General features: G+C 43.1%; 2 protein-coding genes across 5 annotated transcripts in view; one reads left to right on the top strand and one right to left on the bottom strand.

The window, feature by feature from the left end:
- Positions 1-24,803, top strand: part of APPL2 (adaptor protein, phosphotyrosine interacting with PH domain and leucine zipper 2) — a 31,998-nt gene extending 7,195 nt beyond the window's left edge. Inside the window, exons 3-21 of one of the 2 annotated variants that reach the window (XM_083462163.1) lie at positions 2,813-2,872; positions 3,912-3,983; positions 10,193-10,280; positions 11,094-11,132; positions 11,224-11,282; positions 12,261-12,407; positions 14,197-14,279; positions 15,408-15,566; positions 16,231-16,419; positions 16,739-16,781; positions 16,877-16,933; positions 17,072-17,160; positions 18,128-18,286; positions 18,390-18,442; positions 19,149-19,323; positions 20,851-20,887; positions 21,020-21,160; positions 21,620-21,667; positions 22,685-24,803. In XM_083462163.1, coding sequence (XP_083318289.1) covers positions 2,813-2,872; positions 3,912-3,983; positions 10,193-10,280; positions 11,094-11,132; positions 11,224-11,282; positions 12,261-12,407; positions 14,197-14,279; positions 15,408-15,566; positions 16,231-16,419; positions 16,739-16,781; positions 16,877-16,933; positions 17,072-17,160; positions 18,128-18,286; positions 18,390-18,442; positions 19,149-19,323; positions 20,851-20,887; positions 21,020-21,160; positions 21,620-21,667; positions 22,685-22,816 — 1,830 coding nt within the window. In that variant the 3' untranslated portion in view covers positions 22,817-24,803. Of the gene's footprint in view, positions 1-2,812; positions 2,873-3,911; positions 3,984-10,192; positions 10,281-11,090; positions 11,133-11,223; positions 11,283-12,260; positions 12,408-14,196; positions 14,280-15,407; positions 15,567-16,230; positions 16,420-16,738; positions 16,782-16,876; positions 16,934-17,071; positions 17,161-18,127; positions 18,287-18,389; positions 18,443-19,148; positions 19,324-20,850; positions 20,888-21,019; positions 21,161-21,619; positions 21,668-22,684 lie in introns of both variants that reach the window. The other variant, XM_083462162.1, reaches the window with a different exon arrangement.
- The window catches only part of WASHC4 (WASH complex subunit 4), a 39,054-nt gene continuing 35,921 nt past the window's right edge, over positions 24,014-27,146 (bottom strand). For 2 of the 3 annotated variants that reach the window (XM_083462148.1, XM_083462150.1), the window contains exons 32-34: positions 26,463-26,559; positions 26,262-26,337; positions 24,014-25,508 (exon numbers count right to left, since the gene is read on the bottom strand). In XM_083462148.1, the coding sequence (XP_083318274.1) occupies positions 26,270-26,337; positions 26,463-26,559 (165 nt within the window). In that variant the 3' untranslated portion in view covers positions 24,014-25,508; positions 26,262-26,269. The remainder of the gene's footprint in view (positions 25,509-26,261; positions 26,338-26,462; positions 26,560-27,146) is intronic. The other variant, XM_083462149.1, reaches the window with a different exon arrangement.

The following is a 27,146-nucleotide window of genomic DNA, read 5'->3' as shown; positions in this document are numbered from 1 at the left end:
CCTTCAGGTATACTGGACCGAGGCTGTTTAGGGCTTTAAAGGTCAGCACCAACACTGAATTGTGCTCGAAAACGTATGCATGCATTTTATAGATGGATATTTATGCGCCCATAAACACAGGCAGTCTTGAAGGAGTTGCTATAGTAGGAATTTGTAGCCACGTCTTCAGGAGAGCCTTTTAAATCAAGGTTGCCCTGCGGCCCTCCAGATGTTTCTGGGCATCAGGGATGATGTGAGGGATAGTCCAGCAACATCTGTAGGTCCCTAGAGATCCTCATTCCCTGTTTTAAATGAACACAACCCCTCATGTCTTTGGCATTATGTACACAGAACTGTCAATGCACTAAGTCCCAGCCCATCCAAATGTTTGTATTTGGGCTGCTTAACTTGTAACTCAATGTTGCATCACCTCCTGTAAGTCCTGGATGAAGTGTCTGGAACTCAGAAGTTCCTGGGGTGCACCTCCCTGGCATTCTTGTTTGTTTGCATGCTTTCCCCAAAATTCCGGGTGTGGCCTAGCCATCGGAAGTGCTGCCTGTTTACACGCCAGAAATTATAGGTGTGGTTTGGTGACTTACTTCAATTCAGCACGGTTTGCTTTTATGGGTAACAAAGAAAAGCGGAGAAGGCAGACAACCTGCTATTTGGGTACGATCAGATGGCCTGATAGCTTTGCCGATTATCAGAATTTCAGCGCGGAGAGAATTTAATTTGCCTTTCTGGTCAACTTAGTGTGCATATGGAATAAATATGGAGCTATGTTGAAATAGACATTGGAAAAAATAGGCAATGAAATGACAGCATGGCTTTTTATAACTAAGGTGAACTTTCTCTTATCAGAAATCTTCTATACTATATCAAAGGCTTCAGTTTAAAGACCAGTGATCACTAGGCTTGGTGCCCACACTAACGTGTTCGATCTTTTTGGAAATGGAGTTGATTCAATCAAAGTGGTGTTGAGAGATGGTGGGATATGATAGAAAACGGAACAAGTAACTGAGCTGCTGTCAGCAAAAGCCTCTTTTAAGAAATGAACAGGGTGGTTATGCATTATAATCAGATTATGCTGCATAAGTCTGAATTTGAACACTGAACATGACATTTTGACTGTGTTTATTCTGTAGAATTTGATGTCAATCTAAAAATTAGACTGAATTGTGTTGAATATTGAGATTCAGTCCCTTAATATTGCCCTTGCTTTATATCAAGGTGTCCTCTGCCTTGAAGTGCATTGTGTGTGTGTAGTAGAGAGCTACATAAGTTGTAAAGTTTGTGATGTCCAAATGCTGTCAATATTTATTTGCCCCAATTTGAGCTACAGTGGTACCTCGGGTTACATACGCTTCAGGTTACATACGCTTCAGGTTACATACACTTCAGGTTACAGACTCCGCTAACCCAGAAATAGTGCTTCAGGTTAAGAACTTTGCTTCAGGATGAGAACAGAAATTGTGTGCCGGTGGTGCGGAGGCAGCGGGAGGCCCCATTAGCTAAAATGGTGCTTCAGGTTAAGAACAGTTTCAGGTTAAGTACGGACCTCCGGAATGAATTAAGTACTTAACCTGAGGTACCACTGTATAAGCAATGCATACGATTGTTTCTTTTCTGTGCTTGTTGTTAAATCTACTTTGTAATCTGTTTAGGTGGTGAAAGAGTTGTGCTATTATAGTGACTGCGTTCCAAGATCATGGTAAACCATTGTTAATGTTTGACTTCGAATGTGCTGGTGTATCGTGGTTTGATCCTCCTAGATTGGGGATCACAGTTTATTTCTTTTGTTCCAAAGAAGCCACATTGTAGTCAGGATTTATTCTTGGCTTTCCAATTATTTTTTGTTTGAGTGAAACAAACCACAGTCCCCAAGCTGGATGTAGCACTAAGCTAGTGATTGTGAACTATTACTCCCGTCGGGATGCAGTGAAGTGGGGACGATTTCTGCATTCACCGCTAACCGTTAACTATGGTTTACTATGATGGGTGAACGATGCCACTAATAGGCAGTGGAGGTAAAGAGAGAGAAAACTGGTTTGGGGATCCTTACAGTAGAATTTTATTTTTCTAAAGTCTGTGGTCTTTCCACACCTCTACGATACAAACATCAGTTGAGAAGTAAAACATTAAAAAGCAGTAAATATGGCTTGGGGTTATGTATATTTAGAAAGAAGGGAACTCTAGAAATGTCTGTAGAATACTACTCTGCGATATATGCAAGTTTGAATTGCAGCAAGGTATTGATTTATGTATTACTGTACTTCATGGTGAAATATTTGTCTGTCACATGACCCTACAGCCACCTGGTGTGTGGAATTTGCAGGCTGGTCCATAAATATTGGTGCTCCTGATGAATAATATAATCTGAAACGCAGAGGGTAACAACTGTAGTGCCCGTTATGATGACAGATGAGGCTTATGCTGCAGTATGACGCACAGTTCACCTTGCAGCAATTCCTACTGGACTCGGTGTGGCTTACATCTGAATGAACAAGTATAAGATTGCACTGTTAATTCATTCGTTTGCTTATTAAATTTATATCCTGGTCTCCCTCTCAAAGGAGCCCAGGGTGGCAGGCAACAAATGATAAAACAAACAAACAAACAAACAAACAAACAAACAAACAAACAAAAACACCTTTAAAAACAATTCCAGTACAGATTCAGGCTTGGAGAGATCTCAGCTTAAAGCGCCTGGTTGAAAGAGGAAGGTCTTCAGTAGGTGCTGAAGACAACAGAGACAGTGCCTGCCTACAATTCTAGAGTAGTCTTTTAAGTTGGTGTGTGATCATTAGTAATGAAATACCTTTTCTCCTTGCAGAATGAAATGTGCTTGGCAACCCAGCAGCTCTCCAAGCAGCTTCTTACGTATGAGAAACAGGTACGCCTGATTTACCCTGCGCGACCTCCATGTTCAGCAGATTAGATGGTAGAGATGGAAAGATTCTAAGGGGTTTGCTTAGTTATATTGCTGGAGATGCCAAACTTGCCTCAACATCTTGGAGCAAGCATGGGGGTGGGGCAAGGGGAGAGCATAAGAAGAACCTGTTGGACCAGGCCAGTGGTCCTTCTAGTCCCACATCTTGTTCTCACAGTGGCTGACCAGAAGCCTGTGGGAAGCCTGTAAGCAGGGCCTGAGCCCAAGAGCACGCTCCCCTCCTGCGGTTTCCAGCAGGTGAAGCGCAGAAGCATATTGCCAGTGACAGGGAAGAAGGATGCTGTGGAAGAAGGATGCTGTGGCATCTTCCCCTAACACAGGGTCCCCAGACTTCTTCCCCTAACCCTAACACAGGGTCCCCAGACGTTTAACAGTCTATTGATCCCTGTGCCACCACTGTGCTCGCTTCCCCGCTGCCACCAACCAGTTACTCTCTGGTAAAACACTGAGTCCAGACAGTTGTTAAAAGTGAACCAGAAAAAACCCCAAGTTTATTTTACAAACATTAACAAGTTCATGGTTTCTCCGATAATATTCCTGTCAGTACCTTAACTTTAGTTTCTTTACCGGCCTATACCTTCCTAATACCTTCTGACTGATTATCTCAACTGTTTGACTGACTCCTCTTAACAAATTCTCTCACTCTCTCACATCAGACTAGCCCAACCCACAGACTTATCTTATCTGTCTCTTCTAACTCCAGACTGTCTTCTCAACCACCCTAACTCTCTCCTAAAAAACACACACCTCTGTGCTTAAAACCTTATACACTGTTAACTCTGCCCCCTGGGTTCCCATTGCTTTGTCATTTTACAATTAGTTAACCCTTTCCCTATGAACCCAGTATGATGTCACACACCTGGGAGGGCAAACGCCACATATGCACATCTGTGTCCAATACCGCAGGTTGCTTTTGGTTTATCCCATAGAACTCCACGGGAGGCACTGGAAACCTAACGTCTTATTTTCATTTCCTTTGCAGAACTTTGCCCTGGGTAAAGGAGATGAAGAAGTGATATCCACCCTTCAGTACTTTTCAAAAGTTGTGGACGAGGTAATCCAAATGGCCAGCAAGTTTTTTCTTAGGTTTTTTAATGGTGTCTGTTTATCTCGTTGAAGCTGTGACGACCTTGAGATTTACAAAGGGGGAGCGTAGCGAAAGGTGGCCTGTTTGTGCTTTGTATAGTCTGTAGAAAAGGCCTCATCTTAATCTGCTCGTAAAATGATGGGGTGAAGGAGAAGCAGAGAGAGAGGGAGAGAGAGAAGAATCCTGAAGTTCCCTTTATCTTATTTAGCAGTTCTTGCTATATTTATGCAAAGTGTTGTGGTGCCCTAAAGATGGACCAACTTGCACTGCCTAGAGTCATTGTTATTGGAAGCATCTTTTTGCCTTTTTGACCCACCCTTTGCAACTTTTTCTCTTACACACCAGGGGTGGGGAGCAGGAGATGCCCTCCAGTTAGTGTTGGAGTCTTCACTGAGCCCAGTCTTCATGGCTAGCAACCAGGAATGATGGGAGTTGTAGTCTCAGCAATGTTTGTAGGGCCACAGGTTTCCCACCTCTGTTCTACGCACGTGTGTGTGTGTGTGTGTGTGTGTGTACAGTGGTACCTCGCAAGACGAATGCCTCGCAAGACAAAAAACTCGCTAGACGAAAGGTTTTTCCGTTTTCGATTAGCCTCGCAAGACGAATTTCCCTATGGGCTTGCTTCGCAAGACGAAAACGTCTCGCGACTTTGTTTTCTTTGTCTAAAAACAAAGACATGTTTTGTTTATAAAGTTAATTTATTTTCCCTTCAGTTTTTGAACTGCTCTTTACAGTATGTGTGACTTTAAAGAGCAGTTAATAAACTGTTGTTGTACCAAATTTGGCTTTGTTTGGACTTTTTTTGACCATAGGAACGCATTAATTGATTTTCAATGCATTCCTATGGGATTTCGTTCTTCGCAAGACGAAAAATTCGCTAGACGACAAAAATTGCGGAACGAATTAATTTTGTCTTGCGGGGCACCACTGTACAGTGGTACCTCAGGTTACAGACGCTTCAGGTTGCAGACTCCGCTAACCCAGAAATAGTACCTCGGGTTAAGAATTTTGCTTCAGGATGAGAACAGAAATCGTGCGGCAGCAGCGGGAGGCCCCATTAGCTAAAGTGGTACCTCAGGTTAAGAACGAACCTCCAGAACGAATTAAGTTCTTAACCCGAGGTACCACTGTAAACCTGTATGTGCTAGCCAACTGACTGTTGCCTTAATAAATTCAACTTCTCTTCTGTGTGTTTGCTGCAGCAGACGTAACATGCCAACCCATGTTAGCTTGCTGAAGTTCTGTTATTTCTAGGCAGACTTAAAATAACAACTCCCGAGTGCACAACAAATGTTGTTCAACATTTCCAGTATTTAGAATTGGCTTTAAGGGGGAGGGGAGTTCCCCCCCTTTTTTGGCTCAAATGCACTTTTGTACTTCAAAATGACATTTTGGTCTGTGCACAAACGCAGTAAAAAGATAGTTCAAAGTTCTTGGCCTAGATTTGCCTTCAGGAGGCATTTCTGGTGCCTCTCTTAAATTTATAATGCAATATTTCCAGCTCTGCAGAGACAGTTGGGGGGGGGTGTCTTCCTTTCCATTTCTCCACCCATTGTCTAGAGACACAGAACATCTCTTCTCTTGGCTTGAACCCTGGGAATTCTAGTCCTCATTAGGCTAGGGTACAGTGTCTTATTTCTTCCTGGGCTTCCCCACCCTTTTCCAGCTGGTTTCCATTGCTTAACCACACTCAGCCAAGATGCACAATTCAAGGGATGTTGGAACATATCTACACTGCAAGCATATATCATTGCTTATACCAGTGCTAACTGTCTCGGTTTCACCCAAAGAATCCTTGAGTTTGTAGTTTGTTGAGAGTTCTGAGATAGCTGTACTCCCACAGCCCCTCACAGAAATTGAAGTTTCTGAGGAGAGGGAGTGACCATTAGATTAAGTCTGTGACATACTTATAGTTCAGTTGGTTAGAGCATGGTGCTGATAACGCCAAAGTTGCAGGTTCGATCCCCATATGGGACAGCTGCCTAGTCCTGTGTTGCTCAGAGTCCCTTCCAGCTCTGCCATTCTATGATTTCAAGCATACAATCCCACTGAAGTACAGTGGTACCTCAGGTTAAGTACTTGATTCGTTCTGGAGATCCGTTCTTAACCTGAAACTGTTCTTAACCTGAAGCACCACTTTAGCTAATGGGGCCTCCCGCTGCCGCTGCACCACCGGAGCACGATTTCTGTTCTCATCCTGAAGCAAAGTTCTTAACCTGAGGTAATATTTCTGGGTTAGCGGAGTCTGTAACCTGACGCATCTGTAACCTGAAGCGTATGTAACCCGAGGTACCACTGTACTTATTTAATCTTAGCTTTTTTAATAAAATAGCACCATCTTGTAGTGTTGAAACAAGACCAATTAATTTGCAACCCTGTCATTTCTCCAATTTTCCCCCAAATGTGCCTCTGTTACCTGCATATTTTCTAACGGATTTTTGATTGTTAGCAAGGTGTCATCTGCAAATATTATTTTCTCTTTTTTATTATTGCTTATTCCTTTTATGTTTCCATCTTCTCTAATGACATTGGCCAGAGTTTCAATGACCTTGGGGCCCTTCCCTGGCCCACACCTTCCTTGAGGGCTTTGCCTGGTTGGAACGTGCCCTTGTACAATGATGATTAGAATGCCTTTTGCTTGCCTGGAAGGAGAGAGGTGTGGTGGGGAGACGGTGTGGAAACCTCTGGCTCCTGTGTGGCTATATTGTGGCTGACTGCCCAGAGGTAAGAGTCACCTCAGTGGCTCTGGCCACTTTGGCCTTTGGACCCACCCACTGAGAGGGACTGTGGCCCTCAGGCTGAAGAAGGTTCTTCATGCCTGGTATTTGCTACCATGCCTCTGGTCTTCTGATCAAGTCCCCTTTTTCCTGTTTGGAGATTTGTCTTCATAAGCGACTACTTTCTAGGAATCTTGCCTTTTGATCTCCTTGTTGGTCTGCAGTTCCAGCCATGCAGTTAAGAAAGCCAATACTGTACTACTACTACTACTACTACTACTAATAATAATAATAATAAATAAATAAATAAATAAATAAATTTATACCCTCCACTGTGAAAATTGAAAACTGTGACAATAGCTGTTTTGTTTGAGTCATGTCTTTTGCCAGGGCATAAGCGAAGCAGTCCAGTCTGTAGGAAAAGGCTGCAGAGTAAATATAAAGTCTTGTTTCAAAGCCTCTCCTTAAGTAAACTCTTTACTCTTGAGAAATGGAGACATTTCTTCTCAGCTGAAGCCGTGTATATTTGGCAGCCCACAACTAATTTTAGCAAGGCTCAAAGCTCACTGGTGCATGGACAGATACTAATATTATTACTAATATCCATGTAAACAGACTTGTTTTCACCTATTGATTTTTTCTGGACTGTTCTGGATTTTTAACATGTAATCTGGTAAAGCCATTCAGTGGTGGATATTTCAGTTCCCCTTAAGAATGTTTCATAGAAATAAAATGTTTTTGATATCTTCTTATTTGAGTTGGTTTTTTGAGAGTGACATGGGATTATTTATTATGGAAAACCCTACTGACGATTCAACATATTCTCAAAAAAAGATTGGCTTTGAAAGCAAATGGGTTCAAAGAATTTAACCCCAGTACAAATTGAAAGTACAAATTGAAACAGTACAAATTGAAAGCTTTTGCAGATGACTTAGTATTGACGTTACAGGAGCCAGAATCTAGTACTAAAAGAATATTAGAATTGATTCAGGAATTTGGTCATGTGGCAGGATTCAAGTTGAACAAGTTAAAAACTAAGGTGCTTGAGAAAAATTTAACACCGATTGAGAAAGAGAGGTTTCAGAAGGAGACAGGTTTAACATTGGTTAAGAAAGTAAAATACCTGGGGGTTAATATGACCGCTAAGAACTTAAACCTATTTAAAGACAATTATGAGAAATGTTGGTCAGAAGTGAAAAAGGACTTAGAGATATGGTCAAATTTGAAGCTTTCCTTGTTAGGTCGAATTGCTGTTATAAAGATGAATGTATTGCCAATAATGTTATTTCTGTTTCAATCATTGCAAATCTTGGACAAAATGGACTGTTTCAAGAAGTGGCAGAGAGACATTTCTAGATTTGTTTGGCAGGGCAAGAAGCCCAGAATAAAATTTAAAATATTAACTGATGCAAAGGACAGAGGTGGATTTGCCCTGCCAGACCTTAAACTTTACTATGAATCAGCAGCATTTTGCTGGCTGAAAGAATGGCTGCTTCTTGGGAACACAGACATTTTGGATCTAGAAGGTTTTAATAATGTTTTTGGGTGGCATGCATATTTGTGGTATGTCAAGGTTAAAGCACATAAAGCATTTAAAAACCATATTGTCAGAAGAGCATTGTTTAATGTTTGGACAAGATATAAAGACTTACTTGAAAATAAAACCCCAAGGTGGCTATCACCGATGGAGGCGAAGGCTCAGAAAAAAACTTAATATGGAGGCCAAATGGCCAAAATATTGGGAAATTTTGGAACAAGAAGGAGACAAATTGAAATTGCAGAGTTTTGAGAAATTAAAAGATAAAGTGCGAGACTGGCTTCATTACTATCAGATAATGGAGGCATATAACTTGGATAAGAAAATTGGCTTCCAGGTGGAAAAATCAAAATTAGAAACAGAACTGTTAGAACCTAAAACTAAGATTTTGTCAAAGATGTATAACTTGCTGTTGAAATGGAATACTCAGGATGAAACGGTCAAATCTGCTATGATTAAATGGGCACAAGATGTTGGACATAACATTATGTTTGCTGACTGGGAACAGTTGTGGACCACAGGTATGAAATTTACGGCATGTAATGCCCTAAGAGAGAATATTATGAAAATGATATACAGGTGGTACATGACACCAGTCAAGCTTGCAAAAATCTATCATTTGCCCGATAATAAATGTTGGAAATGTCAAGAAACTGAAGGTACATTTTTTCACCTTTGGTGGACGTGCCCAAGGATTAAGGCTTTCTGGGAGATGATCTATAATGAAATGAAAAAGGTATTTAAATATACCTTCCTGAAGAAACCAGAGGCCTTCCTCTTGGGCATAGTTGGCCAATTGGTGCCAAAGAAGGATAGAACTTTCTTTATGTATGCCACAACAGCAGCAAGAATACTCATTGCAAAGTATTGGAAGACACAAGATCTACCCACCTTGGAAGAATGGCAGATGAAGGTGATGGACTATATGGAACTGGCAGAAATGACTGGCAGAATCCGAGACCAGGGAGAAGAGTTGGTGGAAGAAGATTGGAAAAAGTTTAAAGATTATTTACAGAAATACTGCAGAATTAATGAATGTTAGAATGATGTTGGATAGAAACTAAGTGGTCTTTAGTTGTAATGCTATAAGAGAATATGAGAAAATGGTTATTAATAGGTAAAAATTTAATGTTATAATATTTTAAAATTTAAGATTAAGGTGATTAAAGAGGGGAGGGATTTGCTGAATTAACAATTTGAACTGGAATACAGAAAAGGGAGGCGTGAGGAGGTCCGGGAAATAAGCAAATGAAAAATATGTGACGGAAAGACTGAATTGTTTTTAACTATTTTTATTTTGTATTTTTCTTTTTTCTTTTTATTTTGTAATTTTTTGAAAATCTCAATAAATATCTTATAAAAAAATATGAAAGCAAATGGGTTCAAAGAATTTAATAAATCACTGTTTAAATATATATGAATGTGTGTGGATTTAAAGAAAAATAATTAAATATATTGGCTCCAGCTTAATAAGCAGATGGTATTGATTTGGCCTACTGTTGTAATATAGTAATCTAATTCTCCTCACTTCAGAGAAAGCTATTTGGGCAACTCACTTTGCTATCATGATTACTAAATACACAGAGATGGGGAACTGAAGTGGAGAGTAACATCCAAGCATCTAAAACGTACTTCAGAGTAGGGGTGGGCAACCTTTGGCCTTCCAGCTGTTGTTGGACCCCAACTCCCTTAGCCCCACCGTGGATGGTTGTCAGGCACAATGGGAGTCCAGCAACATTTGGAGGGCAACAAGTTCCCCATTCTGGCTTTAAAGTTCCCACAGTCAAGCACGAATTTGAACTTTCCTTTCCACCCTCCTGAGCCACATTGGATTTTCCATTCAAGCACCTGACGGTGAATTTAGGGTACCGGGGATGTTATTGCTGCCTTCTAAATGAATGGGCTGCCCTCCTGTCTTTCAGCTTAACATTCTGCACACCGAACTGGCCAAGCAGCTCGCAGACACCATGGTTCTCCCCATCATCCAGTTCCGTGAAAAAGACCTTACAGGTAAATCTTCTAGGTGTGACTGGGAGCTCTTAGTAGGAAACAAAGGAAGAGAGGGACACTTTTTCTTCTTGCACTCCAGACAACTTTCATATCTTAAAGAAAATTAGTTAAGGCTGCGCCCCTATGTAGACTTCCGTGGGAGTTTAAAAACAGCCACCCCACACGCTAAACACAATGGGGCTTGCAAGATGCATGTTTATTTGGAAATAGCTTGGGTAAGCTTGGCAGACATGGCAAATTGCAAAGGACTGCTGTTCTCAGGTCCTGCTTCGGGGCTTCCTGTAGGCATCTGAATGTCCACCTTGAGAACAGGATGCTAACCTAGATGGGACGGTACCCTGTTCTTAGGGCTAAAACCTGAGCGACGGCAACAGCTTCTAGACCCAGGAGTGGGGAACCGGTGACCTTCCTGCTAGTGTTGTTGGGCTCCAGCCCCCAGTAACCCCAGTCAGCACAGCTGGTGGTCAGAGATGATGGGAGTTGTAGTCCAACAACAGCTGGAGGACCATAGGCTTCTCCATCCCTATTCATTGTGGTGTTTCTACTGTTCAAGGAGGATTGCTAGTCCAGTTAAACATTTCTGCCACTGTTCTGCTGCATCATCTCAACATGGGACTGAAGCAGTTCTAGTCCAGTTAAGGAAATAAATACATGGCACATTTCTTTGCATGAAGTCAAGTAGTTGCAGTGGAATCTGAGAAGAAGGTCACTGCGAATGTTCAAAGTTTTAATTGGCACATCTCTGGTCATCTCATGGAAACTTTGCACTAATGCGCAAACCCTTTGTTGTTGCCTTCTGCTTTTTCCTAGAAGTAAGCACTTTGAAGGATCTCTTCAGCCTTGCCAGCAATGGTACGTTTTCACATTGGTCTTTCATTTGACTGAAATTTTGCTGGTGGTGTGCATGAGTGATGATGCTAAACTGTGCCTTCGATCCTTGCAGAGCACGACGTCTCCATGGCAAAGTACAGCAGGCTACCCAAAAAGAGAGAGAATGAAAAGGTAAGATACTCCGACATCTTGGCACATTTGATAAGATGAATTTTATGTAATGAAAAATCCTCAACAGGGTACAGTTCTGTGAACATAAGAAGCTGCCTTATCTAGCTCCATATTGTTTACTCGGACTGTCAGCAGCTCTCCAAGATTTCAGACAAACTCTTAGCCTTCCCTGGAAGGGCTCAGCCTGGAGTATTTTGTGTGTAAAGCAGATACTTCACCATTGCCCTTTTCTAAATGCTAATATAGGATGTTTGAGATGGTTTTTGGAGCGGGGTGGGGGTGGGGAAGAAAGCTAAAGATTTTTTTTATGCATATGCAAACAACCCCAATGTGGTGAATGGTGTATATACATCTTCCACATGATAAGTACAATTCTGAGAAGGGTGAGGTGCACAGACTGTTATTGACACCCAAGTCTCTTCATAATGAATTGCTATAACACCGGTCGGGAAAGACCTACATTGGCTACCAGTACGTTTCTGAGCACAATTCAGAGTGTTGTTGCTGACCTTAAACGGCCTCGGCCCAGTATACCTGAAGGAGCATCTCCACCCCCATCGTTCAGCCCAGACACTGAGGTTCAGCGCCGAGGGCCTTCTGTCGGTTCCCTCATGGCAAGAAGTGAGGTTACAGGGAACCAGGCAAAGGGACTTCTTGGTGGTGGTGCCCACCCTGTGGAATGCCCACCCTTCAGATGTCAAGGAAATAAACAACTATCTGACTTGTAGAAAACATCTGAAGGCAGCCCTGTTTAGGGAAGTTTTTAATGTTTGATATTTTATTGTGTTTTTAGTATTCTGTTGGGAGCCGCCCGGAGTGGCTGGGGTATAAATAATAAATTGGTAGTAGTAGTACTATAGTCACAGTGATTTCAGTGGCACTTGGGTGTCATTTAACTGCCTGCTCAATGCACTGCTGACCCCGTCTTGCAGTGGCACATCTGCTGACACTTGGCTGTTCCTTTCCTTTATCATTCAGCTAAAGGCGGAAGTTGCCAAAGAGGTAGCCAGCGCCCGGAGGAAGCAGCATCTCTCGTCGCTACAGTATTACTGTGCCCTGAATGCTTTACAGTACCGCAAGAGAATCGCCATGCTGGAGCCCATGCTGGGATATACGCGCTCCCAGGTACATATCCTAGCTGCAGCATCTTGGGCAGCAAACCCTTCTTGGCTGTAGCTGAGCTGGTTTGGAAACCACTGAGCATTGTATGGTTCAGTTAAAAACTGGTGGCAGGACAAACCCAGCGCTCCCTGACACGTCAGACCAAGGCTGCATCCACACCATACATTTAAAGCACTCTGATGCCGTGTCCACAGAACGGACGATGGCAGGATCCCCAAGGATTTGCTATTATGGGGAGCTGACTTCAGGCACCAGGCCCGTTGGCAGACCAGTTCCGTGTCACAAAGTGTCAGGCTTTGGGGAAAATCAGCTCCCTACCACGGGGCAGCCCAAAATAAGAGTTCTAACCAAGTCATTTATTCAGTAATTCACAGAGAACGATGAAGGAATGCAGCCTTCCCAAAAATGGTGTTGCTCCAACTGAGCTCCCCCTTCCCTTCCTAGCAACAGCACTTCCCCTTATGGTGGCTGCCAAGGGCTAATTGTCTCTGAGTCCTTCGCTCTTCAACTTTCAGCGCACACCGAGTTCTGGGAGAAGGGGTGTCAGATATGCTCTCCAGTGATAACGTGTCAGCTGGGTGCTCTGTCTCTGGCTCCCCCTTCTCTTCTCCCAACACCTCCCAACTCTTCTGTTCAGCTGTCTCTGAGCTGTGACCAACCACTGCTGTAATTCAATACTGCCTTCCTCTTCTCTGGGAAGTTCAGGTGGAGGGGGCGGGTGGCAGTCTCCACCATTCCTCCTCAGACTCGTCCCCCTCAGTCCAGTCCCTGGCACAAAGCTGTCTGCAAACATGACATGAAGGCTGGCCACCTCAACCGTCCCGCCTGGGAATCCCTTGCAGTGCCTGGAGACAGACAGTCAGGTTGTGTGTCCACAGCAGTGACCAGAGGAGAAATAAAAGACTGAGAGGAGCGCAGGGAGAAGAAACACTCTGGTGCACCTGTAGCAGCAAAACCAGACGCCTTCGTCTGCCACAGTTGCGACATTACATGCCGCCAGTGTGGCGTAGTGGTTAAGAGCAGTGGACTCATAATCTGGTGAACCAGGTTCGATTCCCTGCTCCTCCACATGCAGCTGCTGGGTGACCTTGGGCTAGTCACACTTCTCTGAAGTCTCTCAGCCTCACTCACCTCACAGAGTGTTTGTTGTGGGGGAGGAAGGGAAAGGAGAATGTAGCCACTTTGAGACTCCTTCGGGTAGTGATAAAGCGGGTATCAAATCCAAACTCCTCCTCCTCTTCTTCTTCTTCTTCCTCTATGTCTCTCATGTGTTGGTCTCTACAGCCACAGCAGGCTCTGTAACTCTCCAACGGTTTGACTTTACCCCTGAAGGTGAACTCCTCCATTGTCTCCCAAGACAGACAGGTGCCAATAATAATCATGGAAGAGGGCATGGTTGACTGGAAAAGACCCTAGACAGAGTGTCCCACACTAAGCAACATTTTGTTGCAGGTTCACATGTCTTGTTCTCTTTCTAAGATGTAGACCAGAATGGGGAACCTTTGCTCTTCCAAATGCTGTTGAACTCCCACTAGTCCCAGCAAATATGGCCAATTGCCTGTGATGATGAGAGTTGGGAGTTCAGCAACATCTGGAGGGCCAAAGTTCTCCCTGCCCCTGATATACCCTACTCCCTAGCCAACAACTCCTTGACTCCCAGTATGAAAGACCAGATTGTTGGATCATATAAGCCCCAGTGTCCCTCCTCCTCCCCTCGCATGTTACTGCAAGGAGTTCACCGACAAAAATATTCAGGAGTTGTGTGTGCTCTCCCTCTTTTTATATTCTTCAGATTAAGTTTTTTAAGAAGGGAGCCGAGATGTTCACCAAAAAAATGGACAGCTTTCTATCTTCAGTCTCAAGCATGGTTGAAAGGTAATGGATCGTTCCAGCTTGTTTCTCTTTTTTGCTGTTTCTGAGAATGATTGTGCTATGACTGGCAGCAAGCATGAGGTCTGACACCAGCAGTGGTAGCCAGGTGGGGCACTGGCCAGGGACCCCCCATGGCTTGGAAGGACCCCTCACCTGCCTGACCCAGATGTGACGCCCTCCACAGCCTTCAGTGAATTTGGCAGCAGGGCTGCTTTTGAATGGGAGTCCAGCTTCGCTCCGGTTCAAAAGTACTGCTACCCGTACATGGCTGAAGTGTTGCCTGATGCCCAGTGGAGGACAGTGAGTGATGCTGTGACTGTCAGAGCAATGGCAGAGAGAGCCTGTGGTGCCCATGACTGGCCTAGGCAGGGCTGCTCTCAGTCCTGGTTCGGGAGTAGGGGGTCTTATCATTGTCACCATGCCAAGGAGACTCCCCTTCCAAGTTTGGCACCAGCCTGGCAGCCAGATGATGCAAGTGTGTCTAGAAAACCATGTTGCTGCTTCTAGGATTAAAAAAACACACACATGAAAGTGCACTCTTACATTTCCACTTGTCTCATTTTAAGTGCCTGGAGAAACATGTAAATTTTAATAAGTTGTTTGTTTACATTGTTTAATAAACATGTACATTTTAATAATTTTTAAATAAATTGTTACTACTTTTTAACAAAGTATTACTAATATATTGTGCATCTCCGATGAGGTGGCAAGGGAAATCTTGGGATCTGACTCTTTCTGAACTATTGAAACGCAGAAGAAGTGTTGAGAAACCAAACACATTTCGATAAGGTATGGTTCCCATATATCAGCTAGGTAAATAGAAGGGTTGTTCATCTCAGGCCTCCCGCCACTCATGCTTACGTATGGAGAAGATGTGTCACAGATAGTTGAAGCCTTGGGGGAGATTCATTCAATGAACCCGTTATTTGACCGTGTTCCTGCTCAGTTCCTTATAGATGACGGATGTGTGCGCGTAATGCTCTGCAGATTTTGTTGCAGTGCGTCCATGCCATTCTATTATAAAACCAATCAAATATTCTAAGGAAGAGAAAGGAAATGTATGCTCTGCATTTGTTGGACAGCCTAAGCAAGCAAGCTATGAAGTGCTTTGATGTTTATTCTCTCCTGTAGCGTACAAGGAGAATTGGACACTGAGGCAGAAGCTATGCGGGTATCTCAGCAAGATCTGCTTTCGGTTGGCGAATCAGTGTACACGCCTGACTTCGACGCAGCGTCGCCTCTCATCAACAGAAACCTGATTCAGAAGGCTGGCTACCTTAACCTTAGAAAGTAAGGAAGATTCCTGGGAGGGTGTCATGTCTTAGCATGGTAGACGGGCTAGTACTCTAGCTAGTTCGGTGGGTTTTCAAAATTGGGACCTAAGGTTCCTTAAAGTAAAATGCTACATCTAGTACCTCAGCTCTGGGGGCGGGAGAGGTTATGTGGCCCTCCACGCCTCCTTTTCTGGACCTCAGAACTCTTGCCAACCCTCTCCACGTCTTTCTCAAGTGCTGATGCCTGAGTTCTTTCCTGTTACCCTGGAGATATTGAAGGATTGAACCTGGCTTCTACATATGCAAATCACATGTCCCTTCCCCCCAAAATGTACGATGCAGCAGTGCCAGAAAACCAAAGAGCTAAAAGAGAGTAAAAGCAGTGACTAGTACCTGTCGTGATGTCCCTTGTACTGTGGGATCATGAAAAGTCCCTGCATGTGCTTCTGCCGCAATACAAAATTCAAGTCCCTCAAGATGCCTTGTTGACATTACAAAAAGATAGCGGGAGTCTTAAAATGTGTGCAGTGAAGGGGGTGGGTGGGATTTGACCTTAGAAAACACACGCTGCTCAGTTCCCTTTCCCGAAAAGATTGTTTTTTGGCCGTGAGGAGGGAATGAATCCTGCTGCTTTGCTGCTGGTGTGAGGGTGACGTCGAAGCTGTGGTCTTTTCCTACAGCAAAACAGGCCTGGTGACTACAACTTGGGACAGGCTGTACTTCTTCACTCAAGGTGGGAACCTGATGTGCCAGCCCAGGGGAGCCGTCGCCGGGGGACTGATCCAGGATCTGGACAACTGCTCTGTGATGGCAGTCGACTGTGAAGACCGACGTTACTGCTTTCAGATCACCACTCCTACAGGGAAACCGTATGTGTCTTGGGTCTTCTGCTAGGGAGCAACTACCCTACCCAAAACGAGGGCTTGCGTCTTTCAGTCTGGCTGCATTAACTGAGTTGCCTTGAGCATAAGCCTCCCCTTTAGGGAGGTCTCTAGTCACCTAAAGAATTTTTTTTGTGGGGGTGGAGGAAGCTCCACTGAGTTTCGGGGAGTCCTTGCACTGCCTTCTGCTAGCTCCATCAAGATAGCTGAATACATAGCCTGTTAGTTGGCTATGTAGTCTCTGCTTCAAAACCTCTAATGGGGCAAGGAAAGAAAATGATGGGGTGGTTTTTGTTTTCTTTTACAGAGGGATAACCCTTCAGGCAGAAAGCAAGAAAGAATATGAGGAGGTAAACACATTTCACTTTGTTTCTACTCAAGAAATTAAAATTCCAGAACTAAATTGAAATCTCTGGCGTTTCTTTTTCTTGTTTTCCTCTTCCAGTGGATATGTGCAATCAACAACATCTCTCGGCAGATCTATCTTACTGACAATCCTGAAGTAAGTAGGTTTTGAAATGAAATGCTTTGATAACTCAAACAAGCCCCTCACCCCAGATACAGTAAGATCTGTGATTCAATGTTTGCTTGGGTAATATCGCACAACTTCCTTTAAGGCTGTGCCTCTGCTTTGCTTCAGGCCGTTGCCATCAGGCTGAATCAGACAGCGCTGCAAGCCGTGACGCCAATCACAAGCTTTGGGAAGAAGCAGGAAAACCAATCCCCCAGGTAACATTTTAGCCATCTTAGTCTGGAGAGGTTTGGATACTCCTTCCGCAAAGAAAATTAGCACCTCAGGAAGAAGGCCAGTCTAACTAACTAACTAACTAACTAACTAACTAACTAACAGTCTAACGTGTTGGCATTCTGCAAGCATCGCAGTTTTGACAGAGGGAGCAAGTGTTCCCCCACTGTGTTCTGAAGCGGTCCCTTACATGAAAGCCTCTTCCACAAGTTTCCTGAATGGATAGCTCAGCTGTTACATTCTAATCTACACGTGGTAGATAACTGCTACCTGCATCATGCAGTTTCATGTGCAAATTGGATCTTAAGCAGTCCCAACTCTGGGTAAACACCCTTATTGCAGATCTTAGACAAGTGCCAACAGTAACAACATCCAGCACCTATTAAAGATGCATTGCCGGTGCCTTATTTCAGTGGGTTGTGTTCCTTCATTTTATCTTAGCCTCGGCAGAGTTATCTTTCGGATTCTCATCTTTTCCTTTATTGTATGGTGATTATAAGATTGATGTTGTTTATTTTGTTGTGCATTGCATCGAGACGGATAGTGGTAGCCAACATAAATGCATTAGGTAGCTAGGTGGCTCTCGGTGCTTGGGATTTTGGCACAAGGGATTTTGACAGGTGGGCAGTACAACCCACCTGTCCATCAAGAGATGTCATGTGATTGACAGGTGGATTGTCCTGTAAAAGCTGACCCACCCCCCCACCCTTGCATTATGATTTAGTTCCTAGTTGTGATGTCTTAGTTCCTTGTTTAAAACACATTTTAACTATCCAGAATTGGATGTTGTTGGTGAGGATGTTTAAATGTCAGCTCAGACCCTGACTGAATGCTCACTCGTCCGTTCTCACCCAGGTTTTCACTTCTAGGAATCCTCCCTCCCTTCCAGCTCTCACAGCGCTGTCTTTCTCATATGGGGCCATGTTCTCTGTCTCTCTCCTTTTGCTTTAGCCAGGATGTGAAGAATGTGGAGATGCAGAATGACTGGGCAGCCCCAAACGAGCCGGCCAGCATTCCAGAACCCACTGAGTTAATTGCACCCGGAACACCAATTCAGTTTGACATTGTGCTTCCCGCAATGGAGTTCCTGGATCAGAACAGGGGTGGCAGGTACAGCCAGCGAGAGTTTGACAAAGTGCTCCCTTTCGCATTTGACTCCTTCTCTCAGGTTGGCAAAGTAGCCATAACTCCTGCCCTGTGTGTATTTTAACAGGCGCACAAACCCATTTGGAGAGTCAGAAGATGGCAAGAAAGAGGATGAGGCAGGTGAGAACTGACTGGGGATTGCTGTTCATAAACTTTAGTCTTGTTGAGCCCCAAAGCTGTCTAAAATTACAAGGTCTATTGTAAATTTGATCCATGGGGTAAACTCTCTTCAGTCACAAATGGTGCCCCAAGCTCCACTTTTTAGGTGGGACCATGGTCTGTGTCAAAGAGGGGAGACCCTGTGGCCAGATACTGATAGCCTACAGCTTCCACCATCCTTGACTATGCTGGCTGGGGTGACAACACCTGGAAGGCCACAGGTTTCCCCATCCCTGGTTTGTCTTGTGAAGAACACCCACCATCCCCCATTCCCGCAGGTGGCCAAATGCTTCTGAGCGCTCACAAGCAGGGGGCAAGGGGATAATGGAAAACTGTAGCACTCTTTGTTGTTGTTGGTCTCCAACTCCCATCAGTGCCCTCTAGCTTGGCCAGTAGTTAGGGATGATGGGAGCTGGAGTCCAAGAATATACAGAAGACCAGAAGTTCTGCATCTCTGCCCTACAAGATTAGATCTGCGACCCATTCACACTTTCCCATCACTGCTTGAAATCAAGACGTGAGCATCCATAAACGGGAACCTGCCATGAGAACATTTATGTTGAAGAAGAGAAAGCAGCATCCAAGGGGGGGAAATCAGATGTCCTATTAACTCGAGAGGCAGGATAAACAAGGAGAAAGTTCCTCTTTTTTATTTCCTTTCCCCCAGATTCGCTCTTGCAGCAGATGTTTGTAGTCCGTTTTCTAGGATCGATGGCAGTCAAATCCGACCACACGGTTGAGGTGATCTACGAAGCCATGAGGCAGGTGCTGGCGGCTCGGGCCATCCACAACATTTTCCGCACAACGGAATCCCACCTCTTGGTCACCAGCAACGACCTGAAGTAAGCAAAACTTCCTCGCTTGCTTTCTTCTTCTGCATGGTCTGCATTGATGTGAGGTCTGATGAATCTGAGAGCTGATCCTGCGAGCGGGCTGGAACTCATGAAGAGGGTACTCTTGGTACTTGCTAAGGCCAGCGGGAGGAGATAACCTTTGCTGATGTCCTGCTCCCCTGTGTCCCTCCAGAGGCCTAGGTGTCCCTGACTGATGTGAGAGGGGATAGCTCCTCTTCCCTGGTTATTAGGAACCTTTGCTGGATCCAAAGACCTTCGGTTCATTAGGATTCAACTCCTAGTTCTCACAGGCTACAGCACCTTTAATCCCTACCTCTTTTGGAAGTAACTATCACTGAATCCTATCACTGGGGGGACGCGGGTGGCGCTGTGGGTAAAACCTCAGTGCCTAGGACTTGCCGATCGTATGGCCGGCGGTTCGAATCCCCGTGGCGGGGTGAGCTCCCGTCTTTTGGTCCCAGCTCCTGCCCACCTAGCAGTTCGAAAGCACCCCTAAGTGCAAGTAGATAAATAGGTACCGCTTTATAGCGGGAAGGTAAACAGCGTTTCCGTGTGCTGCGCTGGTGCTGGCTCGCCAGAGCAGCTTCATCACGCTGGCCACGTGACCCGGAAGTGTCTTCGGACAGCGCTGGCTCCCGGCCTCTTAAGTGAGATGAGCGCACAACCCTAGAATCGGACACGACTGGCCCGTACGAGCAGGGGTACCTTTACCTTTATCACTGAATCCAGCTACAGGTGTTACCGATAACGCTAGTTTCTGAAATACTTGCTTCCAAGGAAGCATATCTAGGATGGAAGGGTCAATCAAAGAATCTCTCAACAGTGATAGTGAACTGGTAACCTTTCAAGTGCTGTTGGAGTGCTATCGGCCGTGGCTAGTGGTCAGGAATAATTACCTTCCATCCAACATGTGGAGGGCTAAGAACCACAGGGAAGGGAAGCTTTTTGTTGTAGGATGAGACGTAGTGGAATGACATAATAGTACATGACATAATAGAAAACCATCACGTTGCTTTTTCATATTGCACTTTTAAGGTCTGGTGTGTGTGTGGTTTTGCATATACAGTCCAAGGAGTGGGTGGGAATAAATACAGAGATGAGGATAATGGCTATCATCAGCCTAAATTAACTTGCTGAAGGGTTACAATAATTAAGGATTGGAGGGGGGACCTTAAGGGGGCAACCTTAAAAACTAAATAGATCAATGAAGACTGAGAACATTTAGCAGCCACAGAATGATGAATGCTTGTTGGAGAGGAAAAATGGAAGAAGAACACTTGCTACCCTCCCCTCCCCGGTTGTGGGAATGGAGTAATCTGGAAAAGGGCATGGCTGGTTAAGGGCATCTAGCAATCTCTACTCATTTTTCCTTTTCTCACAAGTAGCATATGAAGATGTGTCAGCTTAAGGCCCAACTTTCTTGAGCCAGATTAGGGCTCCTGTACTTTCTCTGCTGTTAAATCTTGTGAAGAGGACCTAATCTACTTTTTTTCCTCCCCTTTACACTAACAACAGATTAATAGATCCACAAACCCAAGTTACGAGGATAAGTGTGAGTATATTCTTCCATTTCTCACAGTGCAGAAATGGCAGTCAGGGCTTTAAATGCCAAGTTGCCAGCTGGGGAAGTTGTTAAATGTTTACCTGCTTTAAGTCTTTAAAATTGTGAAACCCGTTTTTCCAGTTTGAACTTGCCAGTGTGACACAATTTGCTGCTCATCAAGAAAACAAGAGACTGATTGGGTTTGTGGTTCCCATCTCTGAGTCCCCAGGCGAAGAGTCCATGAGTGCTTACGTATTTGAGAGTAACACCGAAGGCGAAAAGGTCTGGAGATGCGTTTCGTTGCATGGTTTTTAGAGTACATTTTGTTCTAATTGTAGTCATCCGTAATAAGTTTTTAGTGGGCATTTAGTGAGTGGAGTCCATTTGCTTTGCTTAGTTTGCACGCGCGCGCGCACACACACACACACACACACACTCCCCAAATATTCCTTAGCAATTCCCTTGATCCATTGCCCACTTACTTAACCCTGTTGTGACCACATTTATAGACACATAAGATTCTGAAAGAGAAACATCAGAGTTTATTTGTTATTACCTTATGCTGCACTGCTTCGCCATACATGTTTGGCCAGCAACTGGCTAAACTTCCACAAAGCCTATCTCCTGGTCTCAGCTTACTGTCTAGAACTGCTACCACATACTTCTGCTTTCCTGGTGCTCTAACCTGGGTCCTAGGATAACAGAAAAATTTCCTAAGGCTGATCTCTGCTTCTTCTGCAGATTTGTTATGCGATAAACCTCGGGAAAGAAATCATTGAAGCTCGCAAGGTAATGTTTCACTCTTCCTATCTATACAGTACTGAATCTTGCTTTTAAGCCTAAACTCTGGCCTCTGATGGGTGCCTGGATGCCAGCACTTTGCTTACCAGCCAGTTCAGTCCCACCTGTGCTTAAAAAGAAAGGAAAGGGGGGAATTAAAAAATTGTAAGGGGCAGGAGGCCCATAGGTGGTTCTATGTTGGGGATCCCAGAACAATACAGTGAATGGGACAAATGCAGGAAGCGATCGTGGACAATGAAAAAATCATGACAGAGGCAACACAGGTAAATTAAGTCAGGGCCTCAAGTTGTGTGTTAACCTGCCACCCAAACAGGAACTTTAACTGTCTGGGGTTTTTCTTCTACTGTTACTTGTTTGGATCCATTTCAGGTCTTCCTGTACATATTGAGAAATGCAAGTTTCTGCACCAACATTAAATAAAATGCATTTAAACATAAATTGAATGACAAAGGACTTAACTATTAGTTTCTCTGCATTTTTCAAGTACATGTTAACTAGCAGAGCATGTTGTACCCATAAAGCTCACAATATCAACCCAGTAGGGTAAAGAGTTTACAAATACCATTTTAGCTATATATAGGTGTTGGCAGGTACATCACCTTGCCCCTGCAATTGAAGGGGCCCAGAGCTGTGCGATATCACCATGCCATGTGCACCTGTGCTGTGCAGCTGCCAGAGATTTTTTGGGGGGGCACAGTCCCACATAGATTGTGTGCCTGGGTGTCAGCACATTGAAAATGAGCTGCAATTTCAACTTTGTTTTTGCAGCATACTATATAGCCAATCCAAAGCACGCAAGGATCCTCATTGTGGAATGAAGCTTGCTTTAATCTAGTCTTGTCAATTCACTGTTTTTATCATCTTGACTTAGAACTCATTTAAGCAGTGTGATCTAGTGTTGTTTTAAAAGTAGGCAACGAATTAGGTTGCTGAGAACAACTGAGGCCCCCAATGACAGATAATTGGATAACTATTCCACTGACTCTCATTATGTTTTCATTATAGGATCCGGAAGCACTAGCTCAGTTAATGTCGTCTGTGCCACTAACCAATGATGGGAAGTTTGTGCTCTTGAATGAGCAGTCAGAAGAGGACAACACAGTACAGGGAGATGGGCAGGAGGAGTCAGAAGCATAAGCTGTGGTTTTTTTTTAAGTAGCAGTGGTGTTGCACATAATAGCCCACACTCTCTCAACTATCCAATGTGAGTACTTAAGAGATAGCATGTGGAGAGCTTGGTCTGGATTTCTGGTGTGATAAACTGACAATCTTTGAAATTCTTTCCCAACATGGTCACTTACTGATTGCTACCAGTGATAGTTAAATGTGTTTGCTTCTGTGTGAAGTTTTTAGGCTCTGTTGTACTTCTGAGAGGGATAACAGGAACACTATTTTGAGCTAGGCTGTTTACAGATCTATTTGATAAATCACTTTCCTATTATCTATTTTTATACTTTAATACTGAAAGCTTACTCTAGATAATATCTCTCTTAAGTGCCTACCATTTTGCAGGGACCATACTTGTAGATTCAGTAAAGCAGGCACTCTGCCCTAGAATGAGGTGGCAGGTAGACTAGCAGCTACTTGCATTAACCTCCTCATAAGTCTCAGCCTCTCACTTGAGCCAGCTAAACATTTTCTTTTTCATACTGATCTACAAGGTTGAGTTAGTGCCCTTCTAGGTTTAACACAAAGGAGGCTTGCTCAAGAGTAAGCTCAGTTCAGTGTGGGGGTGGTTGTTTATAACCTAGATGGAGGCAGCCTGAGATGCACTTGTGCGACTTAGAAATGAAAGCAGGTATCAAGGCTGCATGGCTCTCCATACAAGGACCAATATAAGCCTAATATTGTCTGTATGATCTTACCAGTGTGGCATTGATGCTTCTGGGGTGAGCAGTACTGTAGTGGGAGAAGTTCTGGGTTTACTATCTTAAATTCAAGTAACATTCAAGAACAGAGCCAGATCTAATGAAGTTCACCTGATTCCCCAACCCTGGTGGATATTTTTGATGTTAAAATATGTTTTAATGTTAACAAACAGGGTCCACATTTTGCAATGCAACTATTTAGCAATAATGCTAGAGTAAAGTCTTATTTGAACTAAACTGAATGGTGTGAATGTTTGGAACTGTGGTTGCTTAACTTGTCCTGGCTTCAGAAAAGAGGACATAAATATTCTAACAACTATTCCTAAGCATGAAACTATAGCATTTGCACTATAAAATCTCAGGCTCTTCTTCTGGTGTCAATATGCCATCTGAAAGATGCAACTTTTTAGCTGCTTTATGAAAACTAAAACCAGTCTCAGACTGAGTACACACGAAGTAAAATAAATCCACTTTCCAAAGTTACATTTATTAACAGTATGTACAGAATATCAAACAGAACAAAAGAAACCTGAGATAATGAAACAAAATGGTTCTGCAAAATGAATTAGAGCAAGACATGTTAATATTTGGTCCCCTTCCTTCCTGAGAATTTGAACTGAATCAGATGGGACTTGTCAAATTTACTTCAATGACAACATGTAGCAGGACTCAAACATACAAGTGCACAGTCAAAAAGTATTATGATAGCATTGCTGTATTGACCCATTTTACCACGCCTGCTAGGCTAAATAAGCTTATTATTAACAGTCATTTTAAGCCTACGAAATGTTTGCTCCCGGGGTTTGTTCTTCACTTAGACTTTTGTTAGAGGAAGAGGCTTGTAGGTCCACATCCTGTTAATTCATGAAGAGGAAGATCCTGACAATTCAACCATGTGTAAGAATTTGAAAAGAAGACTTCCCTTTATTTCTGGCTTTTGCAAACTGAGCCTATGAAAAAGTGGCCATAGGTGTTGCTTTCATGTTTGAAAACAGCATTTAAAGGTGGGAAGGGTAAAGGAAAAATAGTACCTCGGTATCTTTTTAGTGCCGCTGTTTTTGCTTTTAACATAGCTGCAGGTATTCACAATTTTAACCCATCACATGTACATAACTGTGTGATGAAGTATAAGATCCTATGCCATGGCACCAGAAGGAATGTATTACTACTTGCTCAAAAAAAATAAAATGTAAACTGGAAGTCACATTAAAGACTTAAAACTGTTCATCTATTAAATTGGTTTACATGATGAAAAATGTTCAGAGTGCAGTTAACTACCATTCTATATTCACAAAGAAAGCCATAGGACTGTACATATGTATATATTCACAGAAGCAGAGCATGTACATGAGTTTAGACCCCAATGAAGGCTACAGATGTTTGTTTTTATAAGTTACCAAGACCATGTTAGTTTGGTTAGCACTGCACAATTCAGGCACATGGGATGCCCTAAACTAAGGATTCCCAAATTAGAGGCCAAAAAAGCAGAAATGGCAATGAATGTTTATTATAACAGAAGTGCCTTAAATTTACATGTTTGTACAGTGTCAGTCTCTGAAAGACAGAGACTGGCCCTCTAAATTGGCATGTTCTTTGGATTCCAAAGGTCTATGAACTATGACAGATTTTTAAATGGGGACATTAGTGCTGAAGTGAACACAGACAGAATTAAGCAGCAACTGCAATGTCAAGGTTGTGATTAAATCAAATGCAAAATATATATTTTTTAAGTTATTGAACTGAATCAAAATAAGACACAAAATCTCCCTGACAAAAATCATACATTAGGCTAAAGAACAGACTTCAGTGAAATGTCAACAGAAAGGATGACTTGTAATATTTTTTTTTAGTTGTGAGAGTATGGGTTACTCTACAGTTCATGGCACTTCTGGGTCACTATCAGATTCAGAAGGTGAAAGGTGAAAAGTTCCATGCCAGTTTGGTCCCATTGCTCTATATGTCTATAAAACAAAGCAAAAAAAGAGTTGAAGATTTATTGCATATTCTGTTCGTATTTTAACATGTTAAGCAGCTCCAACAATTCATATTAACTTCCTTTGCAATAAGAGATGGCAAATACAATGGTGATTCCTTACAAACCAGGAAGGAAGCTATAAGCAGGTAAACACGTCATTCTGTCTAACTAGGGCTGCACCAATTACCTGCTAGTTTTGCTTCTTTCCTTTTTGCTCAAACTAGCAATTTTGGTACAGCAGATATTTATCTTAAAAGCCACTCTGATGATGATGATGATGATATATTTCTGAATATATCACCTTATTCCCTGAGGGGACTCAAGGTGGATCACAGACAGAATTGATTAAAAAGCAATGAAATATTAATGGAATTTAAACTATATGCATGTATAAAGTCTGTTTAAAATATCATGCCAATATCCACCAGTTTTCTTCCTGTTCTGCACCATTCCAAACCCCGCATCTGCTCGGCCCGGGCTAACACCACTTCCTCAGATTAGTAATCGGGAATCACATTGTGGAGGGACCAATACCACAGTGCTAAATACCAGTGTGATATTATCCCTGGCAACGTGGGAGCAGTTTAAAGAAATGAACATTTTTCCAAGACCGCCAAAAGATCTGTAGAACACAGGGAGTTATTTCAGCTTAAGCGTGATTGTTATTCTCAGTGATCACCAGTATACTTTTACAAATTTGGGGCTGCATAATTACATTGTACAGAATCAAAAGGCATACCAAGGCTCTCATTTCACAACAGGATCTGCAGAACTAGAGTTGGACAGGTCCCCATTGCTTGTTTTTCCAGGTTCTTCTGAAATACAAAAGAGGTAGAACGTCACAAGAATTTTATATTCTCAGCACTGCTTTTACAATGCTTTTGTTTTTAACCACAAACATGACTTTCCCAGAGACAAGATGATTTTTTTTTTTACTAACCTCTGTCTTTTTTCTCTTGATTTTCTTCTGCTGCAGTTTTATCGGCTCTAAAAAAGATCCTTGCGCTGCTTAGTGAGAAATAAAGCAGTTCAAACTCCTATGAAAAATTAAAGAAATTCTCAGCAAGTCTTAGCATGCCACAGAAAGAGAATCTTCACAGTACCTGATTAAAGTGCACTGATACCAGAAACCCCCTAAAAAACAATTACAGTGCTTCCTAATTTTTATCTGCACTATCAATTGCACTGGTTTTTTATTGATCAAATACGGGGAAAGGCAGAACCACACTTTCAAATCAAAGTTTGCTTCATACCTGACACACTACTAGTAATTTGGTCATTTCCACTTTGTCTCTGCAGGTTGTTGTTTTTTATAAAAAAATAAATAAATCCTGCAGACCTTTCCTTCCACAATAACTATTTACAATCCCATAAACTTAACGTCTGCTACAAATGTCACTGTCCTAAAAAGCAGCACGTCAGTAAATATCCATTTCCTGTCCCCCTCAATTCTACTCACAAATCAGTGGTTCTCAAGACTTCCAAATGAGTGGTTCTCTCATTTGGAATCCCCACACTTTACTTGTTGAGGACCCCCAATTCCAAATCTAAATTTTTAAGTTTATCATCAGCTAGTAATAAAGCATGTATTTGGCTGGATGTTGTAAAGGTGCCGCTCTCTCTG

The sequence above is a fragment of the Podarcis liolepis genome (assembly GCF_965112155.1).
Source record: "Podarcis liolepis genome assembly, chromosome: 10".
Taxonomy (NCBI): Eukaryota; Metazoa; Chordata; class Lepidosauria; order Squamata; family Lacertidae; genus Podarcis; species Podarcis liolepis.
This window is presented reverse-complemented; position numbering and strand designations above follow the sequence as displayed.